Source organism: Numida meleagris, chromosome 12 (assembly GCF_002078875.1).
Source record: "Numida meleagris isolate 19003 breed g44 Domestic line chromosome 12, NumMel1.0, whole genome shotgun sequence".
Taxonomy (NCBI): domain Eukaryota; kingdom Metazoa; phylum Chordata; class Aves; order Galliformes; family Numididae; genus Numida; species Numida meleagris.
In genome coordinates this window covers 12,337,202-12,353,746 of record NC_034420.1, presented here as the reverse complement: position 1 = coordinate 12,353,746, position 16,545 = coordinate 12,337,202, and the positions used below count along the sequence as shown (strand labels likewise).

The 16,545-nt window shown below is 47.7% G+C and overlaps 1 protein-coding gene across 1 annotated transcript in view; it reads right to left on the bottom strand.

Moving 5' to 3' along the window:
• Positions 10,493-16,545, bottom strand: part of GLRA1 (glycine receptor alpha 1) — a 37,474-nt gene continuing 31,421 nt past the window's right edge. The window contains 4 exon segments of the mRNA XM_021410850.1: positions 10,493-10,920; positions 14,139-14,285; positions 14,916-15,130; positions 15,687-15,824. Of these exon segments, the coding sequence (XP_021266525.1) occupies positions 10,576-10,920; positions 14,139-14,285; positions 14,916-15,130; positions 15,687-15,824 (845 nt within the window). The 3' untranslated portion in view covers positions 10,493-10,575.

Genomic DNA, 16,545 nt, shown 5'->3' with positions numbered 1-16,545 from the left:
CATCAGAACTTTCGATCTGAGCAACTGTGGCTGCTGCTGGAAAGAGCAGAGCAGCGTATTTTATACAAGACATGATATGTTTCGTCTTCATGATGTGTGCACCTCTTTACCCAGTTTTCCTTTGGTCCTGTAGGAATTGCTGTGTGGGGTGGGAGAGATGATTCAGAATGAAGGGTTTAGCAGCACAAGTGGGCTTCTGCCTTGCTTTCATTAATGTTCTGTTAGCACAGGCAGATGATGTACTGGCACAGCTGTACCAGCAGCATGGGCTGTAGCCTGGGATCTCTGGCACTGACAGTCTATGGAGAGGATTTCAGGAAAAAATCTTGAAAATCTTTATTTTCTGATATTGGAATCAGTGTGAATGTATGGTTCAGTAACTGAATACATGAGAAGTGAAGTTGTTACACCCTCAAGTTGCTGCAATGCTTTCTATCCAAAGCATTTTACCAGCCAGAAGAGGTGTCTGCCACTGTTTCTGGATGGGCTGTGTGAGCTGTAAGTCCCAGGTTTATTGCACTGTGGTTTTCAAACACTGCTCGTAAGGAAGCAGTGGCTTTGTGCTCTGAGCAGTGTAGCAGAATGTCCTTAAATGGAGCGTGCTGCCTGCCAGTCCTGGGTGTGGATGTACTACGTTCATAGAGGAAAGGAAGGTTTATTTTTAAGGTGGGCAGGGAGAAGCCGTGTAAGTGCTTCGTGTTAAAGTCTTATTCTCTTTGAGAAATTCTGTTGTCTTAAGTATTTTTCTATATTTTCCCTGCCTTCTTGAGGGGGAAGTAACGTGAATGTTGACTCCTCCATGGGATGTTCTTTGGGAAGCTGTCAGTGATCCTGCAGCGGCGCTTGGGGGAACACATCAGCTCTGTCTGCTTTCCTTATCACCTGAACTAGAGGGATTAATGCTGACTGAATGCTTCTCTGTGACCCCCTGTGAGCAGCTGATGGTATTTCAACATTCCCCTTGTAAGGAAGCAGACTGGGACAAGTGAACCATTTCTCTCCCTGTTTTATAGAAGCTTATTTAGAGGGGTTGGGTTTGGTTCTGGTAGCTGCAGCGGCTCCTGTTTTTCCCTGTGCTTGAGTGAATGAATGCAGAGTGGTTCTAATGCTGCTGCTTCTGAGGCTGCGGTGTGACTGAAGAATGAAGAGCCCTGCCCTGCTGCCAGCCCTTCCTGCGTGATGGGCAAGAATACCTCAATCCTGAGCTTCAGCAGTGTGCACGTGGAGTGCAAACCTGGATTTAGCCTTTACAAAAGGGCGCTGATCAGTGGGCTGTGATGGGTGGGGATGTTGGGGGGAGGGTGTAACCCACAGCTGCCTGCCTTGCCCCTTCACAGGAAGGTGTGTTGTGCAGCTCTGCTCTTGCTCTGTGTTGACAAACCCCACGTTTCCATGCTGAGCTGCAGCGGGGAACGGAGGTGACCGGTTTTGTCCTGTGGGTGTGGGACAGTGACTTCTGGCCCTGGGATGGGGCTGCCACTAACATCTTGTGCTGCAGCTGCTAAATCCAGCCCAGCTCCTCTGTCAGAGCCCTCCGCTGTCCCTGGTATAAACAGTATCAAGGCTCTGTTGTGTTTGGGAACAAATGAGCTTTAGTAAGTCAAGCAAGCTTTTGAAACAAAGGTTTTCTTCATGCAAATGGCTTACAGATGGGAGAGAGACAGAACACGGGACAAAATGCGACTGCTTCATTGGCTTTCTTTGTCCTTCAGCTTGGGGGAGGCTTCCTTCAGAGACAGGAGGTTCTCTCACCGGTGAGGTGGAAACATCTGGGAATCTGAGATGCTGTTTATAAAGGACACAATGAAAACACGCTCTGTGCTGAACTGTTCCCACTTCTGTTTATTCTGTATGTTTTCAATTAGAAAGTGTTCCTGCTGCGTGTTTGTATTTCCCCCCCTCCAAAGTAAAACCAAATGTGCAATGGTTGTCTCGAACAGAAAGATCGTAAGGATTTTTATTTTTTTTTCTGCTAAAGATAAATTCATTTACAAAACAATGCAAATGGGTGTGCGTTTGTAGGTTGGAAAGGAGAAACTCCTGGCTCCTCCCCTCCTTTTTTACATCGCTTATGCGTAAGTTTTTTTTTTCCATTGCTCTTCATCTCAGTTTTAATATAATAAGCATGATATGCTGTACATTGTGGTAGATATGGGGAGACCACACAGTCCATACAATGTCACTGCTGATGACGGCGCTGTGCCTGCTTATGGCTGTTGTTATCTCAGGTGGGTGGCTGCAAGCAGCTGCTCGGGCCGCGTTTGTGCATCCTCCAGGGTTCAAGGGCTGCTTCCAGAATGGCGCTCACCGATGCTGCAGGGGTGGTAAACTGCGATGGAATGCGCTGTGACCTTTGCATGTCAGGCCATTTTTGGCAAAGTCCTCAGCGTGCTGCTTCGTCTCTACATCGCTCTGTGAATCTTAGTTCACTGAAGCTTTACTGTCACTCGAACGCACGTGTGAATGGCTTTTGGCACAGTGGCCTTCCAAGTTCTGTTGGGAAAGTCATCTCTTTCCTGCAGCTCAGTAAGCCCGTGTTAGAAGAGGTGAGCTCTAGCTGTGATCGTTGCTGTCAATACACCGAATCCAGGCTCAGGCAACACAAGCTTTGATCTCTGGCATCCGAATCCCACTTCCCCGTAGGGATGAGATGCTCCGAGCAGTGCATTTCAGGATCGCTTACTCCACGTGTGCGTGCTGAGTTCTGTCACTTGGCCTTTTGCCTCAGTGCGTGTCCCCTGCTGTGGCTCTGGTGGCTGCTGCCTTATTGCCGCGGTCACCGAGCGCGGCGCTGACTGCACGGCGCCTCTGGGCCTGCGCTGAGCAGCAGGACGGGCTCACGGGCAGAGTCCAAGCACAGCGGATCGCTCTTCCCCATCGGGGTGAAGGTGGATTTCGTACCCGTTCGGATTCTCACAGAACATTGTTTGCGCTTTCATGCTTATTTTTATTTCAAAATAAAAACCAAAATTGGACACTTCCAAAGACTTCCAAGGCTGACAGATCCCTACGTTAACCTGCTGATCTGAGGAGGGCTATATCAATCAAGGATTTGAAATGCACGTGTCTTTCGCCTGCCCCGCTTAGTAATGCAGCTCAGTGCTGGATGACTGCAGAGGGGGCATTGCCCTGGGGGGCAGGTGCTGTTTTGCAGTCCTCCGCTTTGAGCTGGCTCACAGAGGGATTTGTCAGCTTGGTCTGTGCTGTTCTGAGCTTCATTTCCCTGCTTATCTCTGCTCTAACCTTGGCATTAGAAGAACACGGGTGTTCTGGACAGAAATGTACTCAGGTTTGGGAGTAGCAGGAGAGAAAGGAAGCGGTACAAGCTCAATGTAGGCAAAGGGAGAGAGGGATCTCAGAGCCCCTGTTGTTTCCTAGCCTAGGTGAGCACAAGGGAAAAGAAACTGTGCTCCCCTCTGCTCAGGTGCTGTGCAGCCAGCCCATAGCAGAGTATTGCTTGGAGAGCTGAGCTCCACTACAGTGGCTGTTGCCTGTGGTGCTGGCCATGGTTACTTGGAGAAAGTAACAAATGAGGATGTAGTGGTAGTTCAATTCATCAGTGTGTTCTGGGTTTTTTCTCCCCTTTTTATTTAAAAAAAAAAAATCGATTATAAGTTTGTGCATACATCTGAGCCAGGACTTGGCAGGAGCATTCATTTCACTCCTGCTTGTGAAGGATGTGCCAGTGTCCCTCACCTTAAGATGCAGTTGTTCAGGGAGATGTGTTTCCAGCACATTGTTGCACTTACTGCTGTTGCCCCTTCTCCTCAGCTTCCTTTCATTAATTGCTGGTTTGTCAAGGTTTCAGAGCTGACCCTGCCCGTGATTTGCCTCTTGCCCATGGGACACGTCAAGCCTTGTAGATTCTCACTCCAACCCCTTGAGAAATGATCAGCTTTTAAAGCCACAACCCTCAGAGGGAGCACGTGGCCTGGGACTGCAAGCATGGCTGTACTTAGTGAGGAATAAGTACTAGAAGCTCCTGTCCATTGCGTGAGCCCTGCTCTGCTCATCCTTGCTCCTCTCTTTCGCACTGAGCTGGGCTTGGGGCTCCTGCTCAGTTCTCACTGCAGCCTTTCATGGGTGGACACTTGTGGTCATGACACCTTTGTTCAACTATGGCGTGTCACAAACCCCAGAGCTGCTTCTGCTCTGTAGGGGCTCATGTTGGTTCTTTCCCACTTCACAAGTTAACTGTGATGAGGATAGTCTTAAAAATGTCTAAGTGCATATGCAGGAGATGTGGCTAAGTTACCTCCTTGACCCAATCTGTTTAACATTGCATAGTTTTACTTCAATAAACGTTATGGATTATGTATCAAGCAATGACCCTTGAAGCCCATGCCCTGATACTGCCAGTACTGGAAGTCAGGGCCTGTTGCCCTCAGCAGGACTGTGGCACGGCACTGCTGACTGAAGCAAGGCTGCTGTTAGGTCTCTGCTATTACTGTGAGGGCGTCTTCACTGCAAGGGTGAATCAGGCTCCTACCTGCTCTGTCCCCGCAGCTATAATTTAAGGCCCAAATGCTTTGATGCGCTCAACCCCAGCCAGCTCGCTCAGCTGGTCTGCAGCATAAAGCTTGCTTCATGAGTGCTTTGCAGCGAGGACATGGTGAAACCAGTGGGGAGCTGGCAGTGCCCTTGTATCTGGGTACCTAAATAAGCCAGACCTCCCCCAGGGAAGGTGATTCCATCCTGCTCTAGTGCTAACTAGTTGTGATCCAGCAGCACGAGGTGCTGAGCTCTGTGCCCTTCAGCCCTGGCAGCTCCAGGCTCACTCTACCTGTCCCTGTCTGGGCCAAGCTTGAGTCACCTGCAGCAATAAAGGCACGCTTGCAGCACAGAGTCAGGGTGCGCAGTCAATGACGGTGCCTTGTGCCTCAACTGGGTGTAGCCAAGTTCTTTCTGCAGGTGCCCTTGTTTGACATGAGCTACATTTTGAGTGGCAAATCTATAAATAAAATCTACTTTCAAGCCAGAAACTTCTTTCTTGGTGGTATCGTCTCAGGCCCAGTAAAATATAACTGGTTTTATAGCGGCAGTGCCAGTGCCTTTGACCCTCAGGCTGGAAACTGGTGGTGGGATTTTGTATTCTCTCCACTTGCTGAGTATTTGTTGTAGTAGCAAGTGGCTGAGGTCCCTCTTCCTTGTGCTTTATGTTTCTTGCTGCTGGTAGCAGTGGTGCCAATGCTAAGCACAGCCTTCAGGTCCCAGCAGCATCACTCTGGGTGCTGATGGGATCCCTGTGCTGCGGTGTGGCCGTCCCTGTCCTCCCTCAGAACGGCAGCATCCTGTTGTGCTGAGGCTCTTCCCAGTGCATGCTGGGTTAAGCCCCGGCTTCTCCATCCCCATTGCTGCCAGGAGCTGGCTGTGTCCCAGGATGAGCTTCAGGGCCCTGTCTGCAATTGATCCAGGAGATACAATACCACGATACCAAGATACTGTTATCATTTCTGCTTGGAAGCCTGACACTGAAGTGCATGAGGGCTGTGACCATGGTTTGCTACTCAGTGGTCACCATTTGTTTAGTACCATCTAATTCCTCTTGACAGCTTTGATGATGGCTCATACACGTTGTCACTTTCTGCCTTAAATGGTGGAAGATGCTGATGAGGCGTACAAACAAGAGAGATCCCGGGCAGGATTTCTCACCCTGTGCATCCCTCTGCTGAGCAAACTCCAGTATCACCAGTCCAGGCTGTGTACTTCAGTGCCCCCTCTGTGCTGGCATCTCTGGTCCCCTAGGGCTGCCCATCCTAGAGCTTCTGGGGGAATGACTCGGTGTGAGCACCTCTCCCTGTCAGCTCAAGGCAGTGCCTGGCATAGCTGCCAGCTGATGCTCTGTGCAAAACATCCTCACATGCTAATTCACAGCAGGCTGTTTCTTCTTCTGCCGTACACTGGTGGCAGGATAGTGGGCAGACAAGAACCCAATTTCCAATGAATAGCTGCCTCGCTGAGAAACATGGAGCTGCGCAAGGCGAACAGCCACAGCTCTGCCTTCTCTCTGCTCTTACACCCCTTTGCTTTCACGCAGGGCACAGTCAGAAGGGATGCCACTGACCTCGTGCTTTTCATGTGCGCTTTGCTGCACGGGAGCCTTCCTGGTAGCTGCTGCCCTGTCTGCTCAGAGGAATGCTATTCTTCTGTTTCTTTCTGCATTTCCCAAGATACCGACCCATGCCAGGTCCTTCAAAGGCTGCAGAGCGGGGGAGCATATCCCCACAGAAATGAAAGTTCAGGGGAGGGAAGAAGGGGGATGAATGCAGAAGCAAGCCATGCTTCTGAATGAGGTAAGAGGCTCACAGCCTGGGTTCACTGGAGCAAAAGAGACGGGAAACTGCCATTAAGAAATACTTGTTCAGGTGAAGGAGAGAGGCTGACAAGTTAAATTAACAAATAGTACCTTCTGCTTTGGTGCTCATCTCTGCACTCTAAAGAGCGTCCAAGTGACTAATTTTCTACTTAAATAGCGTGCTGACTCTGTAGAGATGATGGGAATGCACTGAGAAGCAGGAACATCAGAAGCCACCATCCTCATTTCCCTCAGACAACATAGGAGGGGCAAGGTACCTCCAGCAGGGCTCAGATGCTTCCAGGTGCTGGGTCATTGAGAGAGATGAAGTTGTCGTTATTTGGCACAGGGATAAGAGCTGTGTTTTTTTAAGGAATGGTACTAAAGTACAAAAATAAGATTGTAGAAAATCCGTGAAAAATACGCTGCCATTTAAAATACTTTTTTTCTCCTGTCATACATCCCTTTTTTAAAAAATAATACATATATATATGCACTTATAACCTTTTCCTACCAGCACCAAGCACAGTCCTCCATGGTCCTTGAGTTTGACTTAAAGATCTTCAGAAGTGAAGGAAGTAAAAAAAAACAAAACCAACAAAACTAAACAGAAACTTTCCAGAAAGTTCCGGGACAGGAGGGCTGCAGCACTGTGCAACCCATGGGGTGAGCCCATGCGTATAAAGGTAAGCTGGTGCTGGCCAGTGTCAGGGCTGAGCCTTGCAGCTGCAGCAGCCCGTGCTCCCTGCTCTGCCCTGGACCCTCTCCTGGCTGTCTGTGGCGCTGGGATCCCAGCTGGCAAGCTGTTTTTGCTGGGAATTCAAGTGTGAAAAACCCATCTACCCGAGCAAACAATAGCAAGCTTATCCTACCTTGCCCTGCTTGTGGTGTGATCCGTCTTCAGCGACATCTGGAAATAATGTTTTTCTGGGATAAGGCTTTGTTTTTCTAAGGAGTCCAAGCGAATTGGGACCTTACTGCCAGACTGATCACTGTTGATTTTATTCAGAGGTTTTGCCTCTGAGCTCAATGTTTAATGAAAGCTAACGACTGCTGAGTTAAATTGCATCAATATGCCTGGAAGCTGCCCTGCAATATCAAAACCCTATACCTTTTACTAATAAATATAATTGTTGGCACCAGTGAAGCAGCCTGCTTTGGAGACGAGATAGGTTATCAAAGCAAGTCCTACTGCAATACAGAAACTAAACACAAGAAAGTACAGATGAAGGAAACTGTTTCGCTTTGAAAATCCCATAGATTTTCCAGGACCTCCTAGCACAATCCTCGGGTCTTGTCTACGTGCTGAAGCGATCTGGCAGAACGGGACAGCTATCAGCAGCATCAGACCTTTGCCAAAACCCCAGCGTGTTCCACGTCCGGCTGCGAGCTCTCCCTTCCACCTCGGGGCTGGAAGATGGCCCGAATGGAAACTGGCTGCTTAATGAAGAGAAAATAATACTGCTCACGGCGAGCATCAAGCGCCGAGTGGTTGGCAGAGTTGCAGTGGATGCAGAGGCAAGCAGGTAAGCGTGTAATTCTTACTTCTGTCCCTAAACTACTACGGGCTCCACTGTCAGCCAAAGTATTTCTACACGAACAGAGAACGCAGGCACTCTGATGATGATTTCCAGTCCCTCATTTGCCATCCTTTGGCTTTGCCCAGTGCCAAGAAGTGGCCATGAGCTTATCTGTGTCTCCAAGTGGCAGGTCTAGGGTAAGCACGGGATTGCCCTTTGGTCTCCTGACCCACCTCTAAGCCAGAGCAGAACGATGGTTGTTCCTCTGCTGCCAGGCAGGTAGGGGAACTCCCTGGTTTTGCTCATTGTCTCAGACAAGGATGAGCTGCTTACAGCGACTGCACAAGCTGCAGCTGGCACACCCAGCCGTCGTGCACGCAGAGAGAGTTCAATAATTCAGCAAGCAAAACCAGAGCCAGCAGCAGGCTTGGGCTGCAGCCAAGGCTCAGAATGTTGTCCCAGCATCAGATAGCAGCTCTGCTCAACAGCTTGAGATCTCCCTCCTTGGGAAAGCACTGTCTGCCAGGGGAAGGAGGGATCCTCAGCCCACAGGTTTTCTGTTCCTCGAATAGAAGAAAGGGGCTGATGCATTGGTTCACACTGGTATCGCATGACCATTCCCTATCCCAACAGTGCCAAGGGAGACAAAGACAGGTGGCCTTTGCCAAAATGTTAGGAAATATTGCCATTTGCCCTACTCCACACAGTGACAGTTGCTTTTTTTTTCTCTTATTTTTCCCTTCTTGTTCTTTCGTTTCTTTCCTTTTGTTTCATTTGTTTCTTTTCTTTCTTTTTCTTTTTTTTTCTTTTTTTTCTTTTTTTTCTTTTTTTTTTTAAGTAAAGTGTATTTAGTGCTGGTGAAAGGTGCTGAATCGGCAGCATAGGAGACAGGTGTCCCTTTGCCCAGCCCAGGAGAGCCTTGGTGCTCTCCTGCTTCCTCCTCTCGGCACCGACCCCGTGCTGGGACAGCTGGCAAGTCCCCATGCTCACTGCCCTGTCCCATAGCTGCTTGTTGCTGCACTGGCTGGGACATGGGCAGCTGTTTGTAGGCTCCCACTTTCCATCCCATGCTTGAGTGCTGCAGACCTGGGGCTGGCAGTGCCTGGGGACACTTGGCTATGAACTGTTCTAGATGCTATGGGGATGCAGCTTTTGCAAACAGCAGCCTGTGTGGGCATCGGACCTGCAGCCCAGATCAGCAGCCCTGAGCGTGAGATGGAGGGAGAGTGGGAGAATCCCTGGGTGCCACTCATCTCTCTCTGCCTTTACTTAGTGCCTAATCCAGACCTTACGCCAAGTGCTTCAGTGCAGACTGATTGTCTCTTCCTTCCCGTTCCCGTTTACCTGACTTGCTAAAGTGCAAACAAACAAGACCAAATCACCCTTACCCATGCCTGCCCCAAGCCAGGCCTTCCAAATAACATGCCAGAGACATCCAGCATTTTCCCTCCCACCCCAAACGCCGACACCACCCTGTGCCAACACTTGGCCAAAGGAAGACCTCTTTGTTCCCCCGTATGGGCCCCATCCCACCTGCCCTCCCCTCCTTCCCCATCCCCAGCACACCTTGCCAGCCTCCCTGGGGAAGAGAGGGGTGAAGCAGCCTGCTCCATCCTCCCATCCACGTTAAAGCTAAATACAGCACCAAAATAGTTACAAAAATAGAGTTTCGGGTCCATTGCCCCAACTTCACTACTAATATTAGTGCTATGAAATGTCTGAAAATAACAGCCTTTCTCTCTGTACACACCTTCCCCCCACCCACCCCTCACTGAGAATATTGCCGTTCGCCCGTTCCTGTTGTGACAAGGCATCGATGTGCCCACGTTTTAAATAGAATTGATGCTTTAACTCATCCAACACTTCCATCCCCCACATTGTAAACAAACATGGCAGAACGGGGATTGGAAAACAAAAAGTGCAAAAATCCTTCATCATTTCTAGTGATGTGAAGAGTATTTCTGACGCCTGGGACTCAGATCTTGCCAGGTCATTTAAAAGGACAGAAGGTACCTGTTACTTCTGATGAAGGCCCTGATGTCCTTCTTGGATTTTCCACTGGATGCTCTCTGATGGGGATGAGAGAGAGAATGTATTTGCTTTCCTCTATCCAAAAGTCATTAAGTTTGATCGGCAAGCCCGTGACTAAAAAAGTAAATATATAAAATAAACAACAAGCCACAGCCTCTTTCTTAAGTTTCCCCATCTATCCAGTTTTTCAGTGTGGAACCTAGAGAAGCATAGAATGATTTTCTTGCCTTTTTTTTTTCCTTTTGTTACGGCTTTTTTCTCCCACGTGCTTTACTGGTATGGCCTTTCTATAGCAAAAGTCAGATAAAGCGTGATTGTGGTCATTTCTGCACATGGAATTATGGATCATTCCAGTGACTTGGGAATCTAAGCTGTTAGTAGGCTTTAAAAAAAGGATTTTTTTTATCTTTTTTTTTGATTGTTTTCTTTTGCATTATAATTAAGCATGAATATATATTAATATATTACAGTGCTTGGATTGCAGCTGGAGCAATCCAAACCTTCCTATGCTGTAAAACTAAACCCCACCCTTGCACTCCCCGACTCAAGAGCTTGTTTTCTCCTCCCTGTGCCTCTTATCCTCGGTTCACATGATTAAAAGTCCCTCCCAGCCCCCCTCCCCCTTTTTTTTTTAGTAGATATTGCCACATTCTTAAATTCATGCATTGCTGCATTGCTATTGCACATATATAAAGGATTGCCCTCTCCCTCCCAGCTGCACTCCTTCCCTCACTGGTTGTGCACGTCCTCTCTGCGGACGATTTTGTAGATGATCCAGTAGAAAATGTTGAAGATGAGGAACGCCATGGGGAAGCCGATGCGGGAGATCTTGTCGATCTTCTTGGCTCTCTGGATGAAGAGCTTTCGCATCTCCTCGGGGGAGCGGGACGGCGGGGGGACCGGGTTGGCTGTGTTGTTGTTGTTGGCACCCTTGACGGAGATGCCGTCCTTGGCTTGTAGGCAAGCTGGCCCCATCCCGTAGGCGGTGAAGTTGAACCTGCCTTCCCCGGCTTCATCCTCCTGAAACAGATTGAGCATGGGACTCTACTTAAAATGAGATATAGACAGTGCACCCTCGCTATAAGGCTCTCCGCTGACCGCTCCCTGCTCTACAAGGGCGAAATGCCCCGTCACACCCCGGCCTCAGCACTGTCATACAACCCCTCAGGAGATCAGCCTTATAGAGGGGTGCCAGCTGCGTGATGCACAGATGCAAATCAGGGGATCCAGGCACCCAGTGAAGAACAGGACTGGTTTCCACCCCACTGATATCTTTGACGTACTTGAATAGTTTACAGTACTGCATTTATTTTTCCAGCTGCATCCCCTGGTTTGCCTCTGCCCCTCCCTCCCCCCGCTGCCATCAGCACCTTCTTTGCATTGCCCATGGGGTACTAGCGTGCCCAGAAGGAGTGGGCTCCATGTAACTCATGCAGCTGAAGCGAGGCTTCCAGCAGAGTTACATGGATGTGCGGGCACGGAGACCGGTCCAGGAAAAGACCTCTGCAGGCAGCACACAACCAGCCCTCGGCTCGCCTGCCTGCAGGACATCCCTTACCCCCAGCCCCTCTTCCACAAGCCCTCTGCCAGGCGAGGAACAGACATGCCCCTTCCATGCGCCAATGGTAAGACATTGCTCATTGTATTAATTCCAATTATTGAGCAGAAAAAATCCTTTATTTGCCAATCTAAAAGCAAGTGCTACTACTGCTTTTTGGTGGATGCCTTGCAGGCTTCTCAGAGCCCTGTTTTACTGCATATGGAGATGTAATCATAAGGAAAATCAAGTTTGGCTAAGGTAACACAACCTGCCCGTCTGCTGCAGAGGCAGGGTCAGAAACCCCAGGGTCTTGACTACAGGTCACTAAGGCTAATTGCTAGACCAATGGCACTAATTAACTGCTACTTTGGCTGATGCATGCTGTGTCCCCCGGCACAGACTGGTGTCCTGGCGCTGACCTGCTGGCCCCTTCCCATTGACCTGCCAGCTCTACATGTCTTTCTGCCCTGTCCTTTTTCTTTGCAGAGTGTCTTTTCTGGATGGCCCCTGCACTGAGCGGGTAGCTGCGTGGGATGGAGGCGCTGCACTGGCTCTGAGGTGGGCAAGCACAGGGAGGAGCACGCTGGTGTTATCTAAGCAAAACCAAACAAAATCAAGCCTTTATGTTTTTGGCAGGGTGGCAGGTTGTTGAGCTGTATGACCTATCAGCTGGACAATTTGTTTCAGAGTTCTTGCTGAGACAATTCGTGCAGGCTTTGGATAGTTCTTCCCTGCTGTGGTTATGACCCATCTGGTCGTTGGTGTCTGAGACAGTCTGTAAATGTCTTTGCCTCCTTACAGTGTGGGGTTGGGAACATTGAGGCACTACAAATCAGCATGCAGATGCTCTTGGGGCTGACTGATCCTAGTGGTTGAGTGATGCTAGGTGCTGAGCATCTAGTAATAACGAGAGCTGCTGAGAGCTTATAGACCTCCTCTTAACCATCACATCTCTGTTTTGCAGTTTAAAGTGAAATTTGTCTCTGCTGTGCCCTGGTTGCACAAACACAGATGCACTGACACAAAGATGGCTCAGCTTTATCTCCCTAACCATTGCAGTCACTGCAGCTCCCACAAGACCTATCACCCAGCAAATATGGACATAGTTCAGGGTTCAAAGAGAGCTGCCTAGTCAGAGTTTCTAGTCTAGCTCACCCTCTCCCTCTCAACAGAAGAAGATAAGAGGTGGAAAGAGCCAACTAAAACCTGACAGCAGCTATATAGTCATTTGATTTTTGTTTTTTAAAAGAAGAAGAAAGTACCCCAGTACCTTGGGTCTAACTCTGAGGAAAGTAAGAAAGAAACGTGCCTGGATTCATTTGTGTTTATGCCAAACTGTGACACGTGGTCTGGGGTATTTTGCTGAGAAGAGTGACCAGCAGGTTTTGTTTTGGGCAGATCTAATAAATGTGATCCTTTCTCAGCCAAGATGAACACTGCAACATCTCATTTGTTTTCAGCCTGGCATGCCATGCCTGACCCAGGCAGAACTACCCAGACTCATCAGGACACAGAGATGGAGCAATTAGGCTCTCTGGCAGCTGTACTAATCCATTTACATATCTGCAGTCAGCTCCTAGTTTTCTGATGAGCCTGCAAACCTTGTTCATTTTGCTTTTTCAAGTGTTTTTGTTTATGCTTTGTTCCAATTAAAAGTGGTGTGAGATTAGGCAGGGATTGCAATAGCAGCCTTGTGTTCAGTGGAACAACTCTGGGAAATATCTTTTAAACTCCTCTGTATACTAATGTATCCTTTCCTCCTTATTGTTTTATCAATAGTAGTCTGGAGTGATCTGCTTAAAATAGCAGGGCTTCAGAGAGAGAGGATGCTTGAATCTGGATGAAGATATAAAAGCACTATGAGACACACACAACGAGTGGTTTTAGCTTTGGTTCTGCTGAATGATCTACATCTTCTGACCCAAAACAGCTGATCTGAGATGGCAGGATCTTGCTCTGGGCTGACAAAATTAATGGCTGCCAGTGGTCCTGCCTGTTACTTCTTTTCCCTTGTGTTTGTGCAACACATTTTACCCCTGGTCCTGGATAGACTAGGGCTGGTGATAAAAACTGATACTGCCACCTGAATCTACTTGTTAGTTAAAGGCAGTTTTTAATTGATTGCAGTCACCTTTATGTTTCCTTCCAGTGCATCCTTTGAAATGAGATTTTTGCTGTGCTACGTCAGCCCAAAAGCCAGTAGAGTTCAGGCTGCAGGGGGTGCATGTCTCTGTGATATGTGCATGCTCGGGTTGGCGTCAGTCATAGCAAATGAGCATGGAGCAAGGCTAAGGCTGTGAAGAATGCTTCTTTCTTCCAAGAGGAATTTGCAGTCAGTCTGAGCAGCAGATGCTTTTGCAGTTGCAGATAATAGAGACAAAAGAGGTGTCACTTACCTCCAGACTAACGTAGATTGACTTGTTGGGGAGATGCAGTGTCATCCCTTACACCCCCCCACCTGCCTCCCTCCCCAGCCATCACTGTGTTTTACGAAGAGGACTCAGAACAGAACATGTCTCTGTTTTCCCATGAGAACAACCCTGCCTGATTAGCTAACAAAAACAAACTTGCTAAACACCTGGGGTCAGCAGACTGCTAGAAGAGACAGAATTTACAGAGCTTGCCCTGCCTCTTGATGCATGACTCTCCTTACTATCTGACCATATACAGAGGACTTCCCTGGCCAGTTGATCATGTAGTGATGTTCTGCTGGGTGAAATTCCAGCTGTGTCCTTCATGCCTTATGTATTACCTTATGATGCCTCCTCTTCCTTCTGAACCTGAGAAGCTCTTTGTGCTGCCTGGACACGAAGTTGACAGCAGCATACTCTAGAAGTGCAGAGAACACAAACAGCAAGCACACGGCCATCCAGATGTCTATGGCCTTCACGTAAGACACCTATGAGTCAGACAGAGAGACAGGGATGTGATGGCTTGTTCGTCAAAAAGCCTTTTAGCTTGCCATTCTTTCATGTTACTCCCAGAGTCTTTAGAAGGATTTGGTCAAGCCATGATATGGTTGACAGCTGCTCTTGGATACTAAAATCTATCTAATTTAACATGAATGTATTAACAGATGACTGAAATTTCTTGTGTGTTATCTAATAGCAATAATTCCACAGTTTACAATTTGTCCATGTTTTCACTGTGATGGCTTACATGCAGGGAAAATAGTAATCCAAACAATCTTCATAAGAGTTAAATTCAGTGCTATTGTGCAAGTATTATGATCAAGTGAGTTAAAGCTAGATCGCAGCATGCATATCCATGTCTGCTTGTTGCAAGTGTTGTAAGGTACAGAGCTCCTGGCTACTGAGACCTGCAATGGATGTTGAGTCTTCAGGGAAGCTCGACTCCTTGTCATTGAAACTAAGCTAAAATTTTTGTAGGAGGGGACTGGAATTTGTTCTGCTTGCCCTTAAATCGGAATAGTGCAATGGCAGTAGAACACCTATTGTGTTGAGCAGGAAGATCCGTGTTGTTGCTTACAGACGTGCTGCCCCAGACAGCAATCATTTTCCCCACTTACCTTGGGCAGTGATGCTCGGGAACCAGAGCTCTGAGTGGTCATAGTGAGCACTGTGGTGATCCCCAGGCCAACACGAGCAGGAGCAGCATCCATATTGATCCAGAAGGAGATCCAGGACAGAATGACAATGAGGAGGCTGGGGATGTACATCTGGATCAAATAGTAGCCCATCTGCCGCTCCAGGTGGAAACGAGCTTCTATACAGGTGAATTTGCCTGATAAGGACAGGAGATAATGGAAAGTTATTGGTAAGGCACAGTGAGCCTCTTGTTCTCAACTCTTGTCTAGGGATTTTCCTCACACTGCCTAGAACCAGAATCTTTTTAGAGGAGGAAAGAAACAGCTTTTGACCTGTTCTGAACTACATATGTACCACATCAACATAGCAAAGAAAGATTGTGGCAACATATCCTTTTTCACTTAAATTTCACCTGTTCCCTCACTTTAACGGCAAAGGAGGATGGTGGGAGAAAAGGTCCCGACCAAACACCCCTTAACTGATTCAGATGTTACTGGGGACAAGAGCATTCCACAGATTTGCTTTTTGTTAGCTTTTTATTGGCTCTTTCTACATATTTTTTTGGCAACATATCTATGTTTCTATATTTTATTTCCATGTTTCTATATTATATTTCTATATTTTATTCTATATAATCCCTAACAAAGCTTGTGTCACCAGACAGTTATCAGACACAGCACGAGATTCTGGTAAATGCACAGTCCTGAGTTCATCTCTGATGAACCTGTGAGCTAAGATTAAACAGCACTGACCTGTGTTGTAGTGTTTTGTGCAGTATCTCAAGTCTTTTTCTTCTTTTAGGATAAACTGAGGCAATGTCAGCCCATCAGCAACTTGCACGGCTCCTTTTTCTTGCCACTCAAATATTAGATCATTCATTGTGTAGCCAACTATTGAGAGGAGAGAACAAATATCATGTGAAATGCATACTAAGCACTCATCTGGTAAGGGACAGATTTGTAGAAGAGAGCTTGGAGGCAGGGTCTTAACCTGGTGTTTTGGCAATGCTGTGAAGTGTGGGATTTAGGCTGAAGCAGAACTGCTTGTGTATATGGTAAAAGCTAGGGTAATGACCTGTGCTGGAGCTGTGGGGATGTTCAATATTGTCTGCAATAAGTCATATTTTTACTTGAAAAACGGCTTGTTGAGCTGTTATTTTCTCAAGCTTGACCTCTTTCTCTGAAAGAAGTTATTCATATCTTTCCCTCCTCTGGGATAAACGTAATGTGCAAGGGGCAAATGTTCATCCAGAGAGAAAAACATCCCATCTGCAGCAGAGAGCACTTTCACCTTTCTCCTCCAAACCAAAAGGCCAATGTAAATACAAGCAAGCCAGACATCTCTTGTGGGACCTTTTGAGGTTTAGCTTGTCTAGGAAAAGTCACATGCTGAATGGATTGAAAATCCTGAACAAACGCTTATTGGGATGGGATGAAAAGCGGCCAACCCAAGAGTAGGGGTCTCTAATCACATACTGACTTTTATGGCAGTTTAGAGGTTGGTTCTTGTTTTGGTGGCATCTGAACTGGCTGTGCCCTCATCTGTTCTAAGAGTTTCCTGCCTCTGATGGTAAACCTTACTGCTGGCATTGTCTGAAGATGTAGATGCAGA